The sequence below is a fragment of the Salarias fasciatus genome, chromosome 4 (assembly GCF_902148845.1).
Source record: "Salarias fasciatus chromosome 4, fSalaFa1.1, whole genome shotgun sequence".
In the NCBI taxonomy this organism is placed as follows: domain Eukaryota; kingdom Metazoa; phylum Chordata; class Actinopteri; order Blenniiformes; family Blenniidae; genus Salarias; species Salarias fasciatus.
In genome coordinates, this window is record NC_043748.1 from 15828359 (window position 1) to 15855264 (window position 26906).

Sequence of the window (26906 nt, forward strand, 5' to 3'; positions counted from 1 at the left end):
AAAAAAAAAAAACCAAAGGTATGGCATATCATTTATAAAAATAAATTGTTTCACAGAATATTCATCAGGGATGTCAGCCTAAGGCTAGTATGAATATGTATGATTTAAAAAAAAAAAGTCAAATACTTCCTCATGGAGGGATCAGGAGGTCCTGGGGTCATCGAGAACTAAAAATAGTAATAGCTATAAATGTGACAGCAAAAACCACCAAAAAAATCTCCTTTAAAATTTAGACACTTTATCCTTTAATCCTTTCTACCCACTAATCTGTGACCACAAATGTACTAATATGTAATAATGGATGCTTTTTTGTTTTAAACAGATTTATGAGAATAACTTCAAAGACTTGTTTCTTATGTAACAGGAAATGTGACTCTAAAAGTACATTAGAATAAATTATGTATCCTATATACTGTTGTTACTGCACAACAGGAAAAATAAATCACAAAATTAATGATGGATATTATATCGTAATAATAGTGACATACTGATATGCAGACGAGAATACTTGTTACTTTTTAAAGGTGAGTAACAAAATAATAAACTGTGCACTGCACTTTTAAAAAAAGTAGAAAAAAAATAAATGTGATATGAAGCGTGAGCAAATTTTTTAGTGTATGTGGAGATGTAAATGTAAGAGACATTTGACAAACACACTTCACACCATTCAACAGAGACTTTATTTCCAGTTTAGCAAATAATTTACTGCCTCCAAAAGAGTGTATTCATATATGAAGCAAAGAAATGCTACTGATGATAAGAGAAGAATTAAGTCTACAAAGCAACAGTCTCCAAGATCCTTCATTTGGCACAGTGAATGAAACTACATTCACCATTTAAACAATCATTTGTAAATAAATACATAATGCATCACAGCAAGCAGCCAGATTTGTAATTTTTCATCAACATAGTGCATACAACATCAAACCTGATAACAATGATAACTGTCAGTAACTAGAATGAGAATGAAAAGATTGAGCAGAAGCAATATAATTTACAATCAGTGCATGCTCTAAGCATAATGACATTCATGTCCTCACCTTTTTCTTATACAGTTTGTCATGTGACAGTGGGTGACGATGCACTCAGGAACAGCAAAGAATAAATAATAATAATAATAATAATAAAAAAAACAACGCTTTTGTAAACACTATTCCAACAACAGATGAAACACTTAGTGACATTAAATTATTTACCATTATAATTTGGCACTGAATTTTCATTATAGGTATATATGAAAATTAACCTCCCGCCACCACGTGTAAGTGTATATATTTATATATGTATATGAGGCTTATATATATGTAATTAAGTATATATATCAACCTCCGTAAATATTAAGTCATATATTTACATTCAATTTGTGTGTGTATGTGTGTGTTACACACAACTAAAGAGTAAAAATAATTTCCAAAACTTTTTCTCCTTATTGAAATTTCAGGTTGTTGTTTTTTTTTTTTTTCCCTTTTACTGAAACACTTTGACACGCAAGATGTGACACGAAACAGTCCAGTGACAGTAGAAATAAAAAAAAAACATCAAGGATATATTCAATGGTCATGATGACTGTTACTTTTGATTGTTACAAATAAAGTATTGCCAAGTTGTGTAATGTTTTGGCCTCAAAATGATTCAAATGAATAAATCTGTCCCTTTAATCCCTTTCAGCATGTTCTTTCTCTACTACTCTTCTTCCTCTGTGTTTTCTCGGTTGTCAATTTTTACCCTTTATAAGGCACCAGTCCCAAAAGATACAGAAAGTTGGACTGTGAAGTCGGACTCACATTTTTCGGACCACCGTATCAGTGCAACTCGTTTAAATAAAGCACTTCCTCAATCAAAGAACCAGATATGCCATGAAGTAAAACAAACAAACAAACAAACAAACAAACAAACAAAAAAACAAAAAAACATAAATCATGAAAGAAGGTGGCGTGAGGCCTTATAATGAGAAGAGATCTGTCTCCCCAAAGAGTTGTTTTCTGCGTTTCCTTTCTCACCAAGATGTTTTCTGCTTTAAATGGAGACTTCATACTCCCGTGTATCCTGTGGTGGGACACAGACGACAAATCCGAACAGTTAACAACTGCATACGATAAACAAATCTGTACAATCTCCTCTAAGTTATTAAAGAGAAGGTTAAAAAAAAAAAAAAAACTGTTAAATTGAACATACCCCTGCTTCATAAAGAGGGTTGTTGAAGTCAGACTCGACTGTGATGGGGCTGTAGGAGTGTGTGTGAGAGAGAGACTTCCAGAAGAGTGGCTTCCATTCTAGTCTGCATATGCTGGGAGTGAAAAAAAAAAAAAAAAGAACAAAACAATAAACACGTCAATAAATTCTGCAGCAAACGCACAACTAAAAACTGAGTCAGTCAATGAATTTAGAATAAATCATGCAGTTTAAACATATTTTGAGAAATTGTTACTTTGGCTTAACAAAAAAAAAAAAAACTTACTTTGTGTAGTACATGTAAATTCCTCCAATCAGAAGGATGACGAGGATGATTGGGACAATTATTGCTAAAACAATGTTCTCACTCAGGATCTCATGGGGCCGCGGGACGGACTGCGCCGCTGTAAAATAACCAGTCATCAGCTCTCTTTTTATTTTTTTCCACATAAAGAGTAATTCACGTTATAATGCGGTGAACATGTGTTGTAAGAGATCAATCAGAATATTTATCATGAGCGTTACATCTCAAAAATATATTATCTAGAAAGATCAAGCTTTTTTTCTTCTAGTTTAATTTTAAAAACTTCACTCGACAAAATGACAAAGTAAGTTAACAAGTCTCAAAATACAGAAATGGAAATCCCGTTTAGATTTATGTAAAAGTCATTTAAAAAAACACAAAACGGGGCATGTCACTTGTCACACATAAACATGATGGAAAGTATAACTATTACCTTCTAATTTGTGATCATCCAAAAGTTCTTCATACGCCACTGAAAGAAAAGAAGATTAACATTAAAAAATGTTTTATACAACCAAGAATTACGGTACTATTAAATAAGATATGTGTGAGTTCAGGTATAATCAAATTATTAAAGCAAATTTTGTGTAACCCTTAACCTGGACATCACAAATAAGACGCGTCAAAGCAGTTTGAAAAGACGTTCCAGAGACGAAAACATCACGGCAGCAGAGGCGACCTTTTACCTTTGCAGAACGGCGGCGGGCTGTTCCACTGGGACGGATGTCCAGGAACACAGCTGATGATGACCTCGCCGATCAGCTCGTAGCCCTCGTAGCAGAAGAAGCGCAGAGTTTCTCCGGCTTGGTAGCTGTGCTTGTACAGGGTTTGATAACCGTTGTCGGGGACGCCGGGGTTCGAGCACGGGTCATATTTCACTGCACGGAAACACGAGGGTATCAAACACGAACATGTCGTTCAGAGACACTCTTCATATCCAGGAAAGGAAACGCCTGACGGCGCAGGGACGGGACTTACGGACACACTTGGGGCTGCGGTCGCTCCATTTGGGGGTGCCGGTGTCTCGCCCGTGGCAGGAGATCTGGCTGGGACCCTCCAGCTGGTAACCCTGGTTACAAGAGAAGCGGACGACCGTCCCGACGGCAAAACCCGCTTCGGGGCGCACCGAGCGCGCTCCGTTCACCACCTCGCCCGGATCAGGACACTGCTGAACTGTGGGCGGTCAGATCAGTGCGTAATGCATGACAAATGTGAACACAATCCAATAACAATACTTGTGTTATTAATTTTAACAGATGAAAAAAATGACAAAAAAAAAAAAAAAACGTTTATCTGTCTGACTTAATGCTTTATGTGAAAATATAACAGTCACGGCACTGCGTCTGACCTTTGACACAGGTGGGCGGGCTGCTGCTCCAGGACATGTCCCACTGGCAGGTGATGATGTCAGAGCCGCTGATGTCATATCCTGGCTGGCACTGATAGGTCAGGACGCTGCCTCGCACGGGGACGCGTGTGAAGAGCTGATCCAGCCGAACTCAATCTGGGGGAGCGCCGGGCAGGTTTCATTCGGCTCCACCTCTGCCGAGGAGAGAAATCCAGCAAAATAAGTTGTCTTCTGCCTTTATTAGTTCAAAAATAGTATTTACTGTCGGACGATATCAAAATGGAGGCATTTAAATCCCGAGCCACACACTGAGTTATTACCGTGGTAATGAATGAGGAATCCTCGGCTCAAGATGAAACTGGAATCATCTGCGTCGCTCTGAAACTGAATGGTGACATCCGACCCCCCCCGAAACCACGTAGAAGCGCTCCCTGGAACCCAGGTACTGGCCAATCACATGAGACGTGAGATCGCGGCCATCGAAAATGGTCAGCACATCCGTTTGGCGAATATTCAAGCTGTTAAAAATGGAGAAGAAGAAGAAGAAGAAAAAAAAAGGAATGCTTCGCCTTTTGGAGAGATTGCGTATTTCAAGACGACCCGTCCACCCACCACATGCTTTAAATTAGTCAGTGCACCGCGGAGAGACGCCAGCGAAAGGCAGGAGAGGCAGCAGATTATTTTAAGATTGTAAATTTGATAGTTGACTTCTCCCACGTTGCAGTAAAATAGCTCAGGAATCTACCAAAAAATTCAGCTCGATAAATTACAAGAACACCATTGCTAGAATTGATCTGGAAATGCACTGCTGTCATAACCTCAGTTCCATTTCAAGATGTCTTGTGAATTCCATGAATTTCATTGTCTTTATTGGATGGGAAACTTACATCACATCTGCTCAAGGAGGAATCCGTCGGATTCATCAGACACAACTTGAGAGTGAGACTCACATTTGGATGTACAGTTCGATGCGTTTCTCCTCGTTGCCGTGGATCTGCCAGACGCAGTCCTGCCCCTTGGAGTAGCTCTGGGGCCAGTCAGGAGACAGGATGGTGCCCGAGGGCTCGGTCAGCTCCCCTCCACACAGAGCTGTCAGAGCAGAGCACACACTCAGGTCAAAAACTGGGAAACAGGTCAAAAAAAAACCAAACAAACAAAAAAACCCTTGTGTTTTCTTACTCCATATCTAATCAAATGGCATCTTAACATCTTAATAGATAAACAGTTTGGACTTCATAATCTATAAGCATTTTTGCTTCGATTTGAACCCCCAACGCTTTTGCTTTGATGCAAACTCCCGCGCCGCCACGCCACTCAGCAGATCAGACTAGCTGCATCAGCTCTGCAGCTCCCTCCAGCATGACAGAACACTGAGCTGCACACAGACGCTCCAGCGCCCAGTCTAATCAAATCCCTTCATTTCCCTCCTCATATCATCCCAGATGGAACTGTTTGTGCTTATCTCCCAGCCCAAACACAATGCAGTGCCCGTCTATTTGTCACTTTTTTTTTTTTTTTTATGACCGGCTGAGACTGTAGCACCTGTGTTTTCAGCCAGTCCCTGACCCGGTGCAAAGTCTGCGCCAGTTTGTTTTTTTTTTTTTTTTTCTCTTCGTTTTAATGAGTCTATCACCGTCTCTCTGCTGCTCTCAGTTTTCACAGCATGCCAGCAGATCAGCAGATGACACAGACGGTGTGGCTGCAACATCTTGATGCTTCAGGCACCCATCTTAGCACAATTCGCTTTGAATAGTAATGAATGAAATTGCTTTCGCACCTCATGCGATAAACTTATGTGCTATGTAAATATGAATTCAATAACAGATTTCTTTTTACAGCTGAAATAGACGTGAACGCTGCTTTGGGAGGAGGCGAGAGCCCAGACTGATCATTTTGTAGCACGCTGTTATCATATCATACATGTATATCATATCTGTTGAATTAATCCAATGGATTAATACAAATCCATCCAATCAGATGCCTGAATCAACTAAACTGGCTCCAGTTTTTCATTTGGAAAGATAAGATTTTCAATAAAAGGTAAATAACTTAGTGTTATTTTCTTTGAGTTATCAGTGCAGCAAGAGCTTTAATTTTTAATAAATGTAGCTTGGATATAATTGAAATCAAACGCAAATATTGAATAGAAGTATTATTTACAATATTAAGCAAAAATATGTCAGTAGCAGACATGTTTTTCCTTAAATAACTGCAATTTATATATATAAAAGTCTTCCTTGTTCCTATTATTGTATCGATTAATATTACAGCAAAAATAACTGCTCAGAGGTTTTTCAACAGGAGCTCACCAGTGCAGCCAACACTCACCTCTGCACACCGGTTCGCTGTCATTCCAGTGGGGGTTGCTGGGGTCGACGCACTCAATGGTGGCTGAGCCTTGCTCCATGACGAAGCCTGGCGAGCAGGTGAAGGTGACGGTGGTGCCCAGCTGATACGTGAGGTCGCTGCTGCTGAAGTTCCCATGAGGCATGTAGGGCTCCCAGCAGTGCTCGTCGTCAAAGGCTGAAAACCGACCGAGAGGAGGAATCACATGCAGTCTGTGCACAACCCAACAATGTCTTTTTTTTAATTTACGTAGTCCAGAATCTCAAACTCTCTTAATGTCAAAATAACATGTAACAAGATAGAAGTTGAAGTTTGATGACCAGGCTAATAAATGTCAAGCGTTATCAACATTAAAAGAATGTGCAGCTCTGCAAACTATCTATTCTGATTTTGCTGAAAGCGGAAAAGACCTTGCTCACGCTCACCCTCATATCGCAGCGCCAGCAGCAGAGGGATGGAGGAGGAATCAGCTGTGAGCTCCAGGTACAGCGTGGAGCTCTCACTCAGCAGCCCACGCTCTGGGACATCATCCAGATCCGAGTCGAACAGTGGTGGAGACAGCGAGTTGTTCCCACCGCGCACAACTATCCTATAAGGAGGGAAAATCAGAGGAGGTAAACTAAAAGAGAAGAAAAATACAGACTGTACATGGAATCAGGCATAAAGAGTGAGTGAAAGTTAAACCCAATTCTGTGAATATTGAGCAAAAGATCGCCCTACAACTATGATATACATGCGTTTTAGCGATGTATTGATCATCCCTGAATATTCACGTTAAGTTTATAAGGGATGTTTTTCCATGTGTTTTCTAGGTTTGTCTCCTGTGCCTGCTTCAGACCACCTACATGCTGGATGTATTCTGCCTGGCTCTGCTGCCCAGGAACTTACTCACTGCTTCATGTTTCTCACTGTTCCCTCATGTCCTCCTCTGTGCCCCCACTTAGTTTGTTTCTGCCGCCATCTGCTTTGCCAAGTCGTGACCTCTGTTTGTGTATTAGTCCTGCTCTGGTTTTGACCCTTGCCTGTATTCCGTGTGTGCAAAACAATCTTTTCTCCGAACTTGTTTTGTCACCCATAAGTTGGATTTTACTGTCTGAAAATTTGCTCTAAAAATCAGGACTAATTGATCACATACGACTCATAGAAGCGTCGCCTTACTTGTCGTCATCTTCATCCAGTGCAATCCTCTCAAAGTGTAGGTGGAGCCTGTGTCCCTCTTTGGCTTCTATCACCAGTGGCAGCTCAGATTATTTCCATTACTGTGGTTGCTGACAGATGGAGGGGGCGGAGACAGAATCCGTCCCACGGTCGCATTACGAATCCACCCTCCACAAGACACGGCTAAAGAAAAACATGATCCCACACATTACTTTCTCATATCCGCCACCAAAAGAGTCGCGCCGCTCGTCGCTTCCCGCCACACCGACACAGTGAGGCTCGGCAGTGCTCCAGCGGGGTTGTGTGGCGTTGAGACAGGTTGCCACCTCATGGCCGCGGACCTGGAATCCCGGGTCGCAGTGGAAGTGGGCTTGACCCCCAGGATGGATGTCGGTCACCGTCACGCCGCCGTTCTCGGGGGACAGAGGGAACGGGCAGGAGAGCAGGAAGGCTGGCGATGAAAAGCCAAGAAGGAAAACAGCTGAGCTGAGCTAACAAGGAGAGGATCTTTTCTCTCAGTGATATCGACAACTCGGGGAGCCGCTCGGCTCCAATCGACACATTACATGAATCCATCAGCTGGGTGTTGTTACCGAAATCCTTCAATCTCTTTTCTCTCCAGTTATGTCCGCCCTTCACCTCTGACATCCAACCATAGTCGACAGATTGTACCAGGTGACACAACTGAGCAGGAGCCGCCATTCCCCAGCTGTCTCTCTCTAGCACCAGTACGCTTTATCATCACACTTATGTCATCTGTTTTGCAATCATTTTCATTTCGAATAAATTTTTTCACTTAACGTTTTTATACCTCTTGGAAAACTTATTCATGGTTGCAAAATTTAGTTTTGTTTCAGGGCAAATATATATATTTTTATCGAATACAACAGATTCAGAAGGTAATAAAATAAAAACCTGCAGTGAAGTTTTTTTTTTTTTTCTTTACCTTGATAGTGGAGGCTGAACATGCCATGGTTGGTCTGCCGGAGGCTGCGGTAGTGGATGTACACCTGATTGGTCGTACTGCGGATCACTTGGCCCTCTTTCATCAGAGTCTCATTGGCCAACAGCTCAGGTCCCGAACCCCCGTGTCCCATGATGGACAGAGACTCTTCCTTCGAAAGGTTTGCCTTCCTCACCTTGACGGGAAAAGAGCAAACAAAAGCCAGCTAACTACCAGCATGTGAAAAGAACTTATTCACGCAACCTCATATCTCATAACAGTCTTTTAATGCAACAACTTCACATTTAAGTTGTACATGAGAAGCTGCTCTCGCTCAATAATCCCTGAGAATAGAAGCAGAGCAGAAGATGGATGAACTAATGTGACATAAAGTTGCAGGGCGCTGAGCTTTAAAGGCTGCTGCTGTTACGTCAATAATCTTCTTGGTGTTCAGATTCACAGCATGCTCAGATATAACACAATAAATTGTGTGGCCTTATTATCATTATTATCATTTTAACATTACTTACCTCGATTTCAACGCCATAGCCTGGATACACTGTGATGCTGTAGGTGCACTCCAGCGGAGAAAAGGTGGACGATGCAGCAGGATCTGGCGACTCCACCACGTCCTCCATCGCTGACAAAGTTGCGTTGCATTGCACTGTAAGAAAAAGGAAAGGGCAGGTATAGTAAAGTCTTAGCAGAGCTAATATCAATCAGAATGACTTTTCTTGGTTTTAAATTTAAAAAATGTCTTTAAGCTGTCACTGTACTTGTCATTTATTAAGCATAACTCTGAAGTTAGTGTCTGATGCTCCCAAAAGTCTTTATACTCAAATTAAACAACATAAAACGGAACAGGCTTATACGCAGAAGTAACCTAATTTGTGTACTTATTTTAGAAACTGAACGTTGGGTGATTATTTTTTCAGAGGTGTGCATTAATGAACAATATCCACATACCTGCACGTGCCAGGGAAAACGTCACAAAAACATTTATGTATTCAAAAATATCTATAAACACATATACAGTAATTAATCATAATAGCTATCACCGTGACATAGCCATAGGTCTTAGCAGCAGTAAATCAATTATCAATTAAATGTGATGAATATGAAAGACACTCCTGCCAGCGAACACTGGCTTTGGTGAAGCTGCAATGTCTTAGTTCACCCTGAATTAAATTATTCTATTGGCTGCATGACTGAAAGAGGCTGCTATGCTTCAGTAAAATCAAATCACTGACTGCTCCATATATTACAAACACTATCTGGTAAGGGACAAGACTTTACAGTGCGTTTTACTATCAGTTAACATAAATATAGGGAATTGTCAGCTAGAAGCAACAATAAAAGGAACTGATATGGGAGATAACATCTTTTTTTTGTTTTGCTTTCTGAACTTAAGCACTGTTGTTACACTGGACAGAGCGAGGGTCTATTATATAACTATAACACACAGTGAAATTGTAATTTGCAGGTTTTTACAAATTGCTTAATTAAAATATTCCGATAGTATATTTATCTACCTTTAGTCAGCAGTAGCTTTTCTTGATGTCTATTTTCCTCAACGTTTTGTTTTGTTAACTGTACCATTTTCATACATTTATTGTATCCTAAGAGCAACAGCAGTCATCTAAACCTTTAGAAAGAAAGCAAACCACCAAACTCCCAGAAAGCTAAATGTGACGGATGCGGCTGGCCTGAAATCACCTTTAAAGACAGTTGGAAATATTAAGACATAATTAATTTCTAAGGGAAGCAGGTGACAAACACCTCACAGATCTTTCAACTTGTGTGAAATTCATCTTATGCTTTGCACATCTCATGTGCCATGACCCCCGACGGGCTGCTCGCTGTACAGCTCTGATTCACCTTCAGTAGGAGCTAAACGGACACCTGGGCCAACGGAAAAGCTGCGATAAGGTCTCACCTGAGTGCATTTCTGGCAATCATCTATACAGGACGCTGCTGAGCACTTTACCTCTTCCTATTAGTATTCTGCTCACGAGGCACTGTTGACTGACTGATTTGTCACACACAGACAATGATAGCTCTGGCATTAGCATTTAAAGATCACCTGGCTGCTCTTTATTCAATTAGACTGTTTTCATGTTCATCATTCGGCTGGAATTTATTTGTTGAAAGAAAATAGAACAAAGTAACAGATATACAGAGAATTTGTTTACTGTTTCAATTTGCCACATTGACAGGATTTACTTTGATATGATTAAAAGCTATTATGGGATACAAATGAACTAAGAAATAACACAAATTGATAAAAATCAATGTTTTTTCAATGGAATCATTGGTGTACCTCTCAAATGAAGCAGTGTGAATTCAGACCACTGAAGACCATACAGAGCTTATATGTCGCAGATCTTTTTTGCAGGAGTCTGAAGATTCTCTTCAGTGAGCTGTGCTGTAGCTTCAGAAAACACCACACATCCATGCTTCACTCCCCCTACCATCAGCCATGTCTTTCCTGATGCGTTCTCAGTGTCACCTCAATAATCAAAGCTAATACAGGAATCTGCGTTGTTGCTGGAGGTCATTAAAGAGGTTTCTCCCTGTATAACAGCAAAGCAGGAGATCACGTCGCTATCTTCATCTTCAACTCAGTCCTCTGTGTTTCATACATGAATCCTGAAAAAAAAAATCACTTTTGTCAGAACAAAAATGAAAGCATAGAAAAACACATTTTTTTATCACATGAATGATCTGATACTGTAGACAAACAATTGGGCTGTTTATTGTGAGCTACACATCTGAATACAGTACTATATATTGCAAATCCTACAAGAAATAACTTCACAAATATTTAGGTAAATTGGTCATCAGTGCATCTAATGAGCATTTAATAAATACTTAAAACAACGTACTGGTGTAACAATCTTTTAACATTTAAAAACCATTAAAAACTTCATACTGTGACCTCCTGATGTTACTTGATTAAAATCTCAGAATGCTTTGTGTTACCTTTTCTCTCAAACTCTTCTTGGTGTTCTTCCCTCAAAGTGAGACGAAGCAACTGACGGTGAAGTTGTCACTGGAACTGACTCATTCGTAGTGGATGCAGACACCAGGGGAGTCTGAGCAGCTCTTTAAACATCTGTTGAACTCTGAATTTTGCTCAAGAAATTCTTTATCCAAATCAAAGAAATACTCCATAATACAAGAAGGACACAGGCGGCACGTACCTGGCACGTGCATGGTGGTGATGGTGGTGGTGGTAATCAGAGTGGTGGTTGTTTCCTCCTCTAAGGGCAGTGAGGACAGAGGTCTTGATCCTGCATGGCTCGCAGCAGAAGAGGAGCTCAAAGCTGTGGTGAGAAGCCCCGGAGATATGGCCGTCGCCGTCGACTCCGTCTGCCCCAGCCCAGGCACGGCTTGAGTCGGGTTGGTGGTCGTGCCTGCGGAGATGGGGGGGGGGTCTCAGCTCAGTCGGGTTTCATTCTAATCGAACAATCACCTGACGCAATGCATGAGCCGTGAGGAGCTGTGTTATTGTACCAGCGGCCGCAGACGCCCGTCCCAAGTATTCCTTACTCTGGAGCGCGGCATGGATCAGGCCACCCAGCGGGTAGGAGTCTGGGGATGGTGTTGGTGGCGTATCGGGCTCAGGAGTCATGAAGCTCATGCCTGAAAAAGCCAAGACTAAGTACTGCTTTCAAATTAAAAAAAAACAAAAACAAAAACAAAACAGTCCAATAAACAAAGCAAGTAAAAAAAAAACTCAAAAATGACATTTTTTAGTTTCGCTTAAAGAAAACTCACTTTGTTCATGGTGGTAGAACAACAAGCTCACATGCATCAGAGGACACAAACATTTACCTGAAACAAGGTGTACCATGGTGACAGACAGCACCACAGCAAGGCGTGTGAACCCCATGGCTTTGGATGAAACTGAATGACCTGAGAAGGTTAAAGTGAGTAAATCGATTAACAACCTATTAGTGGTGACAACATCACTGTTTCTAGTGGGTTAAAGTAATGATTATTAATAGCTTAGAATTACTGCAGGAAGCTCTGGAATAACCCATGATTGCAGGATGGGTGATGGATGGCAAATTAATCAGTGTAAAATCCCTGACAATTCAGGCACTTAACATGTGTTTACATCACAAGGCCACACTGGCTCGGATTAGATCATTGCAATGTGATAGCACTGTAAAATAACATTCTGGGATATTAATGTTTTTTTTTTTTTATATATATAAACGACAAAACAGAAATGAAAATAAAACAGTTTTAAATGGAAAACGATGGACTGCACATCGCGCACGTATAAGGTTAAATATTCAAGCTTCTCCACTGCATTTTCTCACCCAAAATCTGCAACAACAAGCTGAAAATGCGCTATTCCAAAATCCAGCACAAAAAAAAAAAAAAAAACAGCCCCCCCTCTCATCTCAGGTTCAGCCTGCATCTGATATTATCATCAATCTGTTCATGATAATGACTCCAAAAGCACCCCCGCTGCTAATCGAGGCGTTTCCTCGGTGAAAATGCCAGCCTGATGTGTGACAAAATGATGGGGCTGTGAGAGCATCACTCGCACCTCCCCCGGCCCTCTTTTGTGCGGAGGACGCTTTTTGACATCAGTCGCCACCACCGTGCGCACAAACGGAAAGGTGGCCGCCGCTTACCTTTCAGTCTCGCGGGCTGCGTCCTTCCCTGCGTCGCCTCGGCGGGGATCCTGTTGCTTTAGGCCGGGAACGCGGTGCTGGTGAGATGCCCCTAGCTGGTTACCGTGTGGTTGACGCATTCGGCTATGATGTGAGGGCATTTGCGCCGAGGCTTCAGGTGCGCCCTAGCGGCGGGACGCGGCAACTGCAGCGACGCGCGGCGCGCAAGAGGAGCTGTCCAGCAGCGAGCAGGCGGCCCCGCACGGCACAGCAAGGTAATCTGTCTGACCGGGAGGTGAAAGCGCGCTGTCGATGGCTAATGTGTGCTTTCCTCATTTGAAGACCTGCATGTGGCGCACGGTCTGCACGGAGAACATTTTTATTTATTTATTTATTATTTATTTAATTTCCCTTCCTTTGTGCGTCGGTTTCCCGGAGTGGGTGGATGATTGCGCTAACGTGGAACACGCACAGCGAATATGAGGCGAAGGAGCTGCTGCAGAGTCCGAATGGATGCATGCTGCCCGAGGGGGACTGCACAGGGAAACCAGCCGCCATTTACCAAACGGCGTTATGATGATGAGGGGCGCCCCGCTGCCGCCACTCGCCATCCACGATGAAGCAACCACCCATTAGGGAAAGTCCTCCCATGCAAAGCACGCACGCACACGCGCACACTGACAACGCACGCCCAGACGTCCATGCGTGCTTTCTGCCTGCAACAACACAGACCCCCACGTGATCAATCAAATATGTTAAAGTAACTAATACTTGAGTAATTGATTGTGTGATTCCTGTTGAGCATGTTCTAACATCAATACAGTTCATTTGAGTATAAATTGGTAACAGTTGCATTTGAGAGAAATTCTCAGAGAAAAAAGCAAAAAGCATTTTCTTAACTTTCCTTGAACTTTAATTGCTTGAAATAATTGTAGTTCTCTAATACACTTTAAAAGTCAGTATAGAATAACGGGCAGCAATGCAATAACTGCCAGTAACAGAATTATTTTGGCCGTTCTGAATGTAAAAAGCCAAAATAATGTCACAATTTCCCATTAATGAAATAAAACGAGTGATTGAGTGTGCATTGCATTCATTACATTATTTTTGTTACACTACAAACACTGGAAGGTTTTTTGCCACTCATATTTATAGAACACAGAAATCCAACTGATTTCCTTCAAAAAGACACTGAAAGATTAATTTTTAGCTGATTATTAATTTTGTTGCTTTTTTCTGAGATTAGTTTCTCTAAGTTGTTGATGTGGTTGTTGGCAAATGTTGCATCTGCCCATGTAGGGGATCAGGGACATATCTGAAACTACATTTAATGACTTTGCTTTAATGCAAGATCAGAAGGTGTAAAATTGGTTTTTTGGTAAAGCTTCTTAGAGGTAAAAGAGGAAGCAAAGGCTTTGTAGGCATCATTGGAGCAAACAAAAAGTCTCGATTCAGTGGTTTAAGAGGAATAAATGAGATTTTCTCTGAATAATGAACCAAGGTTGAATGGTGCGGACAAGAAGCCTCGGGATGAATTCAGAATATTTATGCATGCAGTTTGTTAGCACAGGGAATGATGACTTCAGGATCACTTTATACATAACATTGTGCCAGTCTCAGAGTCCTCTAACAAAGGCTCAGGGCTCAGGGATGGACGGCCAACCAGCTCGGAATGTTTCAATAATTTCTTCTAAGTGAAGGCGGGGCAGGGCCTCTCAGTCCTCTGTGACCCTGAAGAGGATTAAAGTCAAGAAAATAAGTGAATAAGCCGTCTGTTTGAAACTGGGACACTTCACTATTTGGCTTGGACTATGTGTCAGCAAACACAACCACTGCATCCTTCATCATGATGTGTATGACTTTGACAAGCCGAAATCCTTGGTGCCATGCAGAAGAGAAAACCTTAGAAGAATTCCAGTAGTTATTCATCTTAACTTTAAGTTGTACAAAATTTCACCTGTACATGTAGTTTTACTGTTAGAAAAACATATTTTGTTTTATTCTGCCTTATTTAGCTGGTATTTTACTTTTTTTTATGACACTGTGCTGCATTACGTGTGCAATATAATATTTGACTTCTGTTTCTGTTTCAGGATTTTAGGTTTCCACAAGGTTAAAGGATGCACTGGTCCATGAACACGTTGCCCTTGCCTCCATATGTTGAGCTGGGCGTACAGTCACTGAGTGGCCTTCTGTGGACTCTGCTGCTCTTGTTTCTGTGGCACTGCTACAGGATGGGCTCCGACCTGCCGATCCCGGGCCACGCGCACGCTGGAAAGCTCAAGTCAAGCTCTCGACGGTCCATGATGTCCCGTAGTGGGATCTGCATCGGAACAAAGTGTAGCGCCCGATCCAAGCTGTCGAGGGCTGATCCGATCTCTCCCTTTATTTCCATGGAAACGGAAGAGGACGAGGAGCAGGGGCAGGGCTACCTTACCCCAGTGCTGAGTCACGCCTTGTTTCCTGCACAGGCGTCTGCTCAAGCCAAGAAGTTGTACACAGCATTGCAAGAGTACGCCAAGCGTTACAGCTGGGTGGGCATGGGCCGCATTCACAAGGGACTCCGTGAGCAGGTAGCTTTATTCTAAGTGCTTCATGTTGACAGTAAATCTATGAGCTGTTGAACAATGTGTCACTCAAAACTCTCTAACAGTACAAATATGGTTACCACAACATGCAGGCTAGTAGTCATGTGATGTTTGATGAAATTTCATTTTAATGTCATTACTCCTCCCAGGTAAAACTGAGCGATCACTCTGCCATACAGAAGCCTCATCTCTTCTTCCTGCCGGATGTCCCAAGCGTCCCGTTCTTCCCCCGCGACGCGCACCGCCATGACATTGAGGTCTTGGAAGCGAACTATCCTGTAATCTTGGCTGAATTCCAGGCTGTTTACCAACGAGGCTTGGACTCAAAATTAGGCTGGACCTGTCTCGGACCAAAGGTACACAATAATAACTCTGCACAAATCGGAATTTTTATGTCCCACACAGTAGCTCATCTCTCAGGAAATATAAACTGATATCAGGTGTGGTTAGGGACCTTTACTGTGTGGAGTTGACGTTTATCCCTTCTGCTTTCTGTCCATACTCCAGTTTCAGACCTGTTCAGAATGTATCCCGACTTAGCCGGAGTAATCAGAACACTTCAAGAGCAAAACATTACATCTTTAAAACAACTCCTTTTTTTTTTTTTTGCTATTACCTCAAAATGAGCATGCAGAAGTGCATGTTAGTAATTCCATTTGTATTTATCAGCAGTGATGAGCTCGAGCTTCTCGCCTGACTCGTAGTCTAAATGGAGATTCTCGTCTCTTTCAGGGCCAGGCGGTGTTTCCCTTGTACACTGCAGGTGTGAGTGTGGCAGGAAACTGTCGCTCCTGTCCTTGCACCTACCGGACGCTTCTATCTCTGCGCACGTTCATAAGCAGCAACTCCCTGGGCTCCGCAGGATTCTGGCTGCTGGGGCCTGGAGCTACACTGGGGAGCTCGTACGGACCCACCAACACACGCCTGCGGTGTCATTTAGGTGGCTGAAATGATTTTTATGTATTTTGTGCAAGTTGGCTGTTGTGGCATCAGAAAAAAAAGTAAGTTTATGAAAATTTTTGTGGGCCAAGCTGAGAAGTAGACTTCCTTTTCGTAGGCCTGCAGACTCCCCCCCTGTGTGAGCTGGTGGTGGGAGGGGAGCCTCAGTGCTGGTCAGAGGGACACTGCCTCCTGGTTGACGACTCTTTCCTTCACACCGTCTCCCACAAAGGTCAGTGAATCACATTCAACTATGAAAATCTATGACTGAAAAATTTGTAGCCACAATCACTTTTTTTTTATTATTTTATTCTGTGTTTATATTAAAGGACCTTCAGATTCTGGACCGCGAGTCATTTTGAGTGTGGACCTCTGGCATCCCAACGTGGCTGCGGCAGAAAGACAAGCGCTGGACTTCATGTTCAGCCCTGACCTCTGAATCTGTCCGTCTTCAACACGCAGGGATGCCTTACCTCAGCCATGCCTGACCTGGGTCATACGTCTCATTCCAGTCAGTGAAACACTGTGTGAATTTACTTTTATAGAAGTCTTAGCCATACTCTTGTGTTTTCCAGCATGATTGCAATGTTAAAGCAGCATTACATACAACAGACTTTAGCATCAAACATCAAGCTGTGATCGCTTGAAAGCACATTATGGACAAAGTATTGGTTTGCGTCTCGACAATACGTACAACGCTAGAGAATGCATGTGACACCAGCCTGTATGATCTCTGACCTTTGTTTTGCACTCTTGCTGCATGTGGTTACCAAAGTGCTTGATAAACTTAGTTTTATATCTTTAGGCAGTTTAAAATAGCTTAACCAAAAAACTGTGATATAAAAATGATGTAAGTGTAAACATTATTTCAGAAAAAGTATAATCTTTTGGTTTTTGAATGTAAATTCCAACATATGCACACTGTGGTTTTTCTGTACCTCATTACATCCTCTTGTTTATGCTTGTCTATTTTTTTATCCAGAAATACAACTGATATATTTTTCTTTATTCCTTAATTATATTTTGTTTACAGTTAGTGAATCAGCAGCGTTTTACCAATTATGTACTCATGTATCAGGGTTTTGATGATTTCTTTTTGATCCAAATACAAAATAAATATTTAATTCAGAGTTAATTTTGTGTTTATGTCTTTGTTTTAAGTAGGAGACTGAGCAAGGCTCAAAACCATTACAAAACAAACAATCAAACAAAAAAAGCAGCATTGATCAATAGCTGAATACATCCTTATTTTAGTCTAAATGAATAACATTCATCATTTTATGTCACTTCCATGACTGGGAAAACACAGAGATACAATTTAAAATCATAAGACCGAAATACATGTTATTGGACAGTGGGAGGAAACCAGAGGAAAGTGGAAATCCGCACATACACAGGGAGAACATGCAATTCCAGATAGGGCCCCAAACCAAACCTGGCCGTCAATCAATCAAGTATGTCGAGAAAATGTTTTTCCTACTTTGTTTCCTTAAAAAAATCTCTCCTAATATGTTGATTACAAACAAAAAAAAAAAGCTGTTCTAATTTTTTTTAGATTTAAAAGTCATTAGGAATCTGTGGGTCTCGTTAGGTGACTTTTTTCACTCCGCAGATGAGAATTAGAGTGGTGATTTTTTTTTTTTGTCTTATCTGCCATCTGTTCCTCTGAGGTTCCCATGATGAGGATTAAATAGACTGCACTAATCCACGCCAGAGAGACAGATTACTCCTGAGATTGTTTACATGTCCGCTGTCTTATGATGTATGAATCAGCTGGCACTCGACATTCACTCTGCCAGATATCGGCGCAAAACACGCATTTGTGACACTTATAAGCGGTATAATGACTCAAACTGAAGTCACTCGGTCAACTTTAAGAGACGAGGAGGGCAGCATCTCCTAATATAACTTGCTGGCTAACACATAATCACAAGTGAACCCTGTGATGCAGCCTGGTTTACATGGCAGCCGCAGCATCTGTGGGATTCTTTTTTATGCCTTCCAGTTTTATCAAGCAGTGGTTTTGCTTCGCAATTATTTTCCACCTGACCCCAGTGTTTATAAGCTACAGATTAAAGGGTTGGTTTAAGGATAAACCTTTAAAAGATAACCAGGATATTTATAGCTGTACTCACTCTCAACAAGTTGCACTTTTTTATGCAACAGCATTAGTAACTACAGTGAGAGCATCAAGTGAGCAAAGTGGTTGATTACCATTGCTGTCTATTTTGAACATTTTTCGAACAAAAATGGTGGACGGATGCTCGGCAATCACATGTACTCAAGTACCACTCACATTCGGTGTTAACAGTGAGTTTTTATTCATAAGTTTTCCAGACCTTAGTGCAAAAAAACCCCAAAATAAAGATGCATTAGCGCATTTGCACGACCTGGCAACCAGGTCCTTGAACGCAGCACAGAAGTGAGCCACCGTGTGTCGCTTTATAACTGTCTTTTAAGAGTCAAAAGTATCCACAAGTACATTAAGAGATTCAGACAAAGAAGACATTAGTCCCCGATGGTAGTGCCTCGTTTTTCAATCATTTCAGAAAACAAGTCATGATTCAATTTTCTCGTGTCACACACAAATGACAAAAACTACGTAGGACTACATTCTTTTAAGTTTTGCTTTAGCTTTTAGTGTTTTTGGGCCAACCTGCAGCGCAGCACAACCACAGTATTTCCACAACAAACACCTGTTCCTCACAATCAGGGATATTCAGTGCAAATGACAAACTCAAAAATTTCAAGCACTCCGTCAACTTCCTCAATTCTTGATATTTTTTTTTTCCGTTTTGCAAAGTGAAAAAATTCAGTAGTCTCAGAATGAATGAGTGCAGAAAAAATCAACTGTGAAGGAAATAAAATGAAAGATTTCATAACATGAAGGCTGGCAAACAGCAGTTAATAAATATTAGAAAAAAGATAATCTTCTTTGTTGTCCTCATTTCTGCGACATCATCCTCACAAATTCTGTGGATAAAATAAAGATCTGGATATTTAAACTGCTACTTGATGTGGCACACAATGCTTATACTGGATGCCTAAACCAGTATACACCAGGTGATACAATGATAGATACTTTATATTTACAAAGCTTTCATTATTAAACTGTTGAAAATGCATTTATCAATTCTGTCATCTTCTATTTTTATTAAAAGCAAATTTTTTTCCGCTGAATCGCTAACTTCTGTAGGCCTACTTTGGTGGCTCACCTTCAAAATCCACGGTGCCATCTCCATTGTTGTCCGCCTCTCTGACCACGGCGTCGATTTCATGCTTGCTGGCGTGTTCGCCCAGCAGCTTCATCATAGCGTGCCTCAGCTCTTCAGACGTGATCGAGCCGTCGCCGTCGATATCAAACTGCAACAAACAGGACGAGGCAATCGATCAGTTTTTGAACTTTAACAGTTGGTTCATAAAACGGTGTGGAGTAAGAGCACTCTGAGAGAACCGCACCTCTCTGAAAGCATCTTTGAGTTCCTTCAGCCCAATCATTCCTGCAGTTTCATCCAGCAGCTTGGGGGTCATCAACTCAACAAAGTCTTCAAAGTCCACCCGTCCTCCCACTGTGATGAGACAGATGTAATCCATATGACTGCAGGCAGGCAGTTTTAATCAGGAAAAAAAAAACGCTCATGCTCAATGGTTCAGTCAAAAAGAAGCAAGAAAGCCCCAAAGCATCACATGTTGTCTTATAAGTTAGGTTATACTGAAATCTGTATAAATCTCTGTTCAATATCAACACCAAAATGAATAAACATCATTTATTTGCCACTTCTCATGAAGTGCAGCCTGTGCAGTCTTTAACTGAAGATGTTACTCACAGTTCATGTTGATGTTTTGACCCAGTTCAATCAGCTCCATTTCAGTTGGCATGTAACCCATTGTCCTCATTAGGTTCCCTAAGTCTTTACAGCTTATCAGGCCGTCCTTGTCCTTATCAAACTCTACAAATGCTTCACGCAGCTCTGGAAAGCACACAGACAGGGAAAATGAGGGTGTATGCAACTCAACGGACAAAACGGATCTGCATTTGATCGTATGAAGACGGCATTACCTTCAATCTCATCATGTGTTAGAGTTCTTGACTGCAAAAACAGATTTGAGAAGACATGATGAACAGCAGTGCACCCAACAGGTCTGTCCAGTATGCACAAAAATTATTTTATGAGGAGACAAATGTTACAGTCTTTATGAAATCAGTACTATAGAAGCAGTTATGTACTTGGTGTTCTTCTATAAGGCCCATAAGCTCCCTATATAAATATTTAAATGTGTATTATGGGGAAATGAAGTTCCCTGGGGACTAAGCACATACATTATATTTTCTGACAACTTGTGTTGAATCACGTCAAGGGGATTAGTCAAGATGTAAGCCTGCATTGTCTTGAGTTGTCCATTAATTTATATTAAAAATGAGAACTAAAATAATATATGTGCTTCGAAAGGAAGCGTGTCATTCTGTTTTTTTTATTTAAAAAATATATCATATTCTAAGTAAGCACTCATTTTATGTTATATGAGGTCTATCAGCACTGTACAATGATGCACTTGTTAATTTTTTTAATATATGATGCATATTTTCTGAGATTATTTATGCAAACATAATTCTGACTGAAAGACCTGAAATAATTGAATGAAACTTTAGTTTACACTTAGCTGTTGAAATCATGCATTTTTCTGATGAATTTCACTTACTGATTAAAACATAATTTTAGCAAAACGTGAGGAAGGTAAGATGTTTCAATGTCCTTCATATGTATAAAAAAAAAACAAAGCTTTAAAGAGAGACTATTTTTGAAATGATAGGCAAATTATAGAAATGGTCTGCCCTGATGCATCCTCCTTCCATACAAGAGAAACAATTCTCTTGAGTTTTTATTTCAGAAGAAAAAAAAATCACATCACATGAAAAAACTGACAAAAAGTTTTTATAAAAACTATGTTAAATGATGAAAAAACATTACCACATTGTAAATATCCTAATTTTTAAAATATTTACTATCCAAATAAGAATACACAACATTGAATCAAGAAGAAAATAACATGTAAAACCAAATTTTTATGCATTTTGTGAATTCATATAATACATTTGCCTTACCTGTCTCCTCGTTCCTCCCCTGAGAAAAATGCAAGCTTGTTTCAGACTCATGATGATGCACTGGGTGAAGATTTGGGCCTCTTGTCTCAGTAAATTTCTCTGTTAAATGTCACTATATCATTTGCTTCCTTTTGGCAGTGCGAGCATGTGTATGCGCATAAACCTTCTCCAGTGGTGATCTGCACATGCCAGAGAGGAGGGATGAGGTCTCATGTGGATTATCTCTGCAGCTTTGGTCTGGAAAAGAAAGATAGGCTTAATGCTGCGCAGACACACAATTTCACTTACATTGTAAAACATGTTGTTTCGAAATGCTTTTGCACACCGCATGCATGATGAGTTTTTAAAACATAACACAAGATTTCGGTGAAGGACAGAGCCTTGCTTTTCCACATTGTCTCATTTTTACTGGGTTCACATGATCTGTCAATGGTGACAGCAGCTCCAACAAGGCTCATTCACTGTACTATTCCAGCAGACAACACATCACGTTATATCATATAGAATAATGCTCCCACATAATAAAGGGTCTGTGCTGCCTAAGAAGATTGTCAGATGTCAGCCTTCAGAAGCAGGAATTAGATTGCAGATGTAAAAATAAAGGATCTTAAGATCAAAGGAAAAAAAAAAGAAATAAAAAGGCAGTGAAGGCACAGGATGAAGGATCTTGGGCAAAAAAAGATCCAAAAATGCAAGTCAAGAATGGGATAAAGATCAAATCAGACTTGAAAAGACAAGGCATAAGAATGCAACACACAATCTGATTGAGAGAAAAGGAAAAGTGTTGAGTTTATATAGAAATATACGTGAGGAGACTATGAAGAATCACAAACATGTGAGCAGGTGAGGAGAGGAGGTGAAAATGAGGTGCTTGTAAAGGTGAAAAGTCTGAAAACCTGACAAACAACCGGCCTGAGTGAGGAATGGTGCTAACGACGAAGCCACTCTGGGATTTGCATGTGATGCAAAATAATTGGTGGTTTATTTGTTCGCTGCACTGACTGCAGAGTTGCGTCAACGGAATAGATGAGCACTTAGCCGATCTGATCACTCTGAACGAACAAATTCAGGATTACATGAATGAGATGAGATAATGCCATGAGATCACTTTTAATATCTTTTTATGTAACTGCTCTGATCCTGTTCATATATATTCCATACAGACAGATTAACTGAATTCACCTCTTATAGATGAATCACATTTCCTCTACTTTACACAGTTCTGACACTGACCTGCAGGGATAATTAATGAAAGAGACATTCATCATGGTTAGCCTTAATTTTTTGAATAAATTTCATTGTAATGTGCTGAACATACTTTGACAATTCATGAAAGTACTCCACAGCTGGAATTGGGTGCTTTTAACAACATTATTGCTACGTATGAAACATTCATCATAAATAAAGGTTGACTGATTGATTGATACTGCTTTAGCCAAAATATTTAGGCAATTCAAAGCAGGATTTAAATTGAAACCTGAATGAAATCCCCTGACACTGAAGGTTTTCAGTTCCTTCATCTTGAGAGTGAACCCTCTCCCCTCTGGGATCCCACCTGCAGCTGTGAAACTTTACACAAACTGTCAGGACTAAAAAAAACAACGTTCACTTGTTTGATTGCTTTGATAGCATTAAATAAGATAAAGCGTATTGATTGATCACATCAGCATTTAACTGATTTTCCTTTATGATAATTATGCTAAATACAAAGAAAATGAAACACTAATGAAACTTCAAGGTTTGGGGGATGAAGAGACAAATCAAAATCCATTTGTCCATCCATCCATCATGGATGCTGGAGCCTATTCTAATCTTCACAAGAAAATAATTAATGTGAAATAAATTAAATTTACTGCTTCAATGCTCATAAATCATCAAGTTGTGAAAGTATTGATGAAGCGTCCACATCTATCGTTGAATGGCCATCACTATCATAACATCGCAGAACATCATTCACAGTGGATTGGAGTTATGTGCATTTTGAACAATGTAACAATTAATGAGATCACGAAATCCCTGCAGTGTTGTATTTGTATTTTGGTATTTTATTTATTTGAAAAGGGACAATGCATTTTAAAATTAAAGCAAGTGTACAATATTGTGCACAGACTTTACAAAACACAGGATTGTAGCCATGGCTAATTTCCATCTCTGTCCCCCGTTGGGTCAAACCCAACCATCCACACACCACATTCATTCAGCAACAGAACACTCTCCCTCCCTTGTTAAATATAGCAAATCCAATTTAAAATCGTCTGCACATCTAGCAATAAATAAATAACCTAAAATACCTCCCTCTCCCACACCCTCCTATTAAACCCCCCGCCCTTGTCCACCCACCCTCGTCTCTGCTGAACCACCTATTTTTACCCACATCTTTCCATCCTCTCGACCCCAAGCCCACCGTCTTCCTCCCTCACCCTTCCCCGAACCCCAATTTTCCTCCCTCACGTTCTCACACCTGCCGACCCACTGTCATTCCACCCTTTCTCACCTTCTAAACCAACCCCCCTCCTTCTTCCCATCTTAATATTTATGTTTTCACACAATATTCCCCACTATGCAATATTTAAAAGAGACTACTTTAAGTCTCAGGGCCATTAAAACCACAGCAATACACAAAACAACAAACAAACAAAAAAAAAAGCACAACAAAACAACAATAAAACTTGTGTCGCTTATTATCTTGTCTGTTCATGCCAGGTCACGTGGGCATTTCTGATTGTCCAAAAGCCATAACCTTAGCTGTTTGCTGAATGACTTGAGTGTTGGGAGCTCTCTAATAGTCATTGTATTGCATTCCAAGTCTGAGAGGCACGATGTGAAAAACAGCCTGTCCAAAGGAGCTTTTCCTTGATGGAATCTTACAGTCACCTCTGGTACTTGCTCTTGTTAATCCATTTATTTTTTTGGACAAATTCTTTTAGAGACGGAGAGGCTAATCCATGGAAAATTTTTAGACAGGATAGAATCTGCGTGATTTATTATATTGTCCCAACTCAATATTTTGTGTCTTTTTAAAATTTTACAATAGTGATAGGTCTTTGGCTTTCTGTCAAAGATTTTTAACCCTTGCTTGTATGCAATCTTGATTTGTTTCAGAGTGGTCTCACAAGCATGCACCCATGATGTCATACAGTATTCATGTGTGAGACAATCATTGCGTCGAAGTAAGGACTGCTGATTCAGTTGTTAGGTTGTCCCTTATAAATCTAAAAGTTGATAAATTGAGTTTCATTTTGTTCACAGTCTTTTTTACTTGTTGCTTGAAACCGAGTTTGGAGTCCATAGCTACACCAAATATTTTAATTCATGAACATTTTCAATGTTTGTTCCTTGTATCACCAAGGTGGATTTGTATCTTTTTTTGAAGCAGTTTTAGAGAAAAGGGACTAACCGTTTTTGACAAATTCAACACAAGTTGTGACTTTTGTAACCACTCTGAAGCTTTACACATAGCTGACGACAGCTCCTGAGCTGCTTGTAGTTTGTTTTTGCATGGACATAGATGACTGCATCGTCTGCATACATTTGACACTGTACATTGGATGGACAGCTATTTGGAAAATCATTTATATAGAGACTGAATAATAAAGGAGACAGGGCTGAACCCTGTGGTAGCCCTACTTCATTATACAAGTTGTGGATGTGGAATTTGAACTTTGACATATTGTTTCCTTTGCGTTAAATAAGATTCCATCCATACACAGCGCACACAGAGAAATTGAACTGGGACAGTTTGTTAAGTAAAATCTGATGGTTAACAGTTCGATTGCTTTCTTGAGGTCAAGACACACTGCCCCAACAACTCCTCCCCTGTCTAACTTCTGTTTAATCTTTTCCACAAGAAAGCAGGCTGTTTCGGTGGAGTGATGTTTTCTAAAACCAAATTGCATTTGATGAAGATTGAATGGACTTTGGTTTAAATGCTTAATAAGTTGTTCGGCTATGCATTTTTCAATGAGCTTTGAGACGACTGGTATAATGCTTATCGGTCTATAGTTGCTAATTTCAGTGGGATCTCCCGATTTAAAATCGGTGCAATAACTGAGATCTTCCAGTAGTCTGGAAAAAATACGTTTATTTATTGACTCATTAATTATATTCGGATTGGAAAATGAGCTGTTGTTTGAATGTTTTAATAAACATCGTATTCATCTCAAATGAATCTTTGGCTTTAGAATTTTTTAGTCCACCAATGATTTTTTTCCACTGCTGACTGAGATACTGGACACAAGTCAAAAATGGGTGCGTCGGCGATGGGAGGCACGATTTCGGGGGCAGCGATTGCCATTCCCGATACATTTTGTGAGATCCTTGACTGAGTCCAGAAAATACATATTAAGGGCTGTTGCTATCTGTACTGGATCACTGACCAACTGCCCATTTATTTTTATTTCTTTGATATTTTTGCCTGAGCTAAGGTGTCCCATCAATTTTGTGTTGTTGGGAAGATGCTTGCAGACAATTATCTATCGCAAAAGAATTACAATCCAATTTCCTTTATTTCATTCAAGCTCACTTAAAAATTGCATTAAAAATATCAAATTGAGGCTCGATCTTATGTTTCAAATGTTATGTTAATAGATCAAATTTTTGCTTCTCAGTGTTATTCAGTGCTCCGCTGCCTCAGAGGCAAGTTTGGTGTGTTTAAACTATTTTACCGATTTTAAAATGCAAACAAGTTTCAGTCATTGCTGTTGCTCCACTAATGATGCTTGGCAGGACTGTTTTGCATTTGTTTCAGCATGAACAGGATGTGAGAGTGAAACTGACCTATGTGACAACAGACACTCAGGGAGTCAATCAACTGTAAAAGTCCTCCCTATATTTCCATACAGATTCACTGAAATGACAATAATCCACATTCAGCCCATTTGGGATGTTAATAGTACAACAAAGACCATCACCGTTTGAAACAATCATAATCAGGTCGAAATGGACGAAAAGTTCAATACAAGGAATGGATATTAAAAAGAAAAACAAACCTGAGAAAACGAATGAATGAAGCAGCAACGAGTTAAGACAAAATGCAGCATGAGTTCATGAAAATGCTTCATAAGTAGAAAGTAAATAAAGTACTGGGGTTGAAAATTTAAGGACAACTAAATCATGATATTAGATTAAGAAGGTTAATGTTTTATTTTATTTCAAAATGTTTTTATTAAGTTTATATTATAACAGACATACAGGTTGCCATTATACAATGTGCTGGCGCATAGGAAGTTTGGCAGATATTGCACACTTCAAACACAAAATATCCATCCTGGCACAGCAGAATCCAATTAAGACATTGCAATTAAATAGGGAAAATCAGCAACCTGAGATTAACTTGTACAAGAAAAAACAAAAACAAAAAAAGGGCCAAACACA

At 40.3% G+C, this 26906-nt stretch overlaps 3 protein-coding genes across 3 annotated transcripts; 1 reads left to right on the forward strand and 2 right to left on the reverse strand.

Annotated features, from left to right (window-relative positions):
- Positions 1-1709: 1709 nt before the first annotated feature.
- LOC115386450 (seizure protein 6 homolog) lies at positions 1710-13042 on the reverse strand. The gene is given in 22 exon segments (XM_030088718.1): positions 1710-2046; positions 2176-2287; positions 2459-2576; positions 2910-2948; positions 3163-3354; positions 3455-3649; positions 3825-3944; positions 3947-4018; positions 4145-4232; positions 4234-4342; positions 4775-4913; positions 6153-6347; positions 6596-6759; positions 7329-7401; positions 7404-7511; positions 7594-7779; positions 8275-8467; positions 8802-8935; positions 11475-11687; positions 11788-11916; positions 12109-12189; positions 12924-13042. Coding segments are annotated over 21 exon segments (2667 nt in total). The 5' UTR covers positions 12167-12189; positions 12924-13042; the 3' UTR covers positions 1710-2016.
- On the forward strand, positions 12919-17261 carry LOC115386452 (aspartate beta-hydroxylase domain-containing protein 2-like). Its single transcript, XM_030088722.1, has 6 exons — positions 12919-13177; positions 14996-15475; positions 15640-15846; positions 16223-16430; positions 16548-16661; positions 16759-17261. The coding sequence occupies exons 2-6, from the start codon at positions 15023-15025 to the stop codon at positions 16866-16868; spliced, it is 1092 nt and encodes a 363-aa protein (XP_029944582.1). The 5' UTR covers positions 12919-13177; positions 14996-15022; the 3' UTR covers positions 16869-17261.
- A 2112-nt stretch (positions 17262-19373) lies between these two features.
- LOC115387232 (calcium-binding protein 5-like) lies at positions 19374-21730 on the reverse strand. The gene is made up of 6 exons (XM_030089854.1): positions 21534-21730; positions 20490-20520; positions 20257-20400; positions 19889-19998; positions 19645-19792; positions 19374-19402 (listed from the first exon to the last, which is right to left on the reverse strand). The coding sequence occupies exons 1-6, from the start codon at positions 21582-21584 to the stop codon at positions 19374-19376; spliced, it is 513 nt and encodes a 170-aa protein (XP_029945714.1). The 5' UTR covers positions 21585-21730.
- Between the last annotated feature and the right edge of the window lie 5176 nt (positions 21731-26906).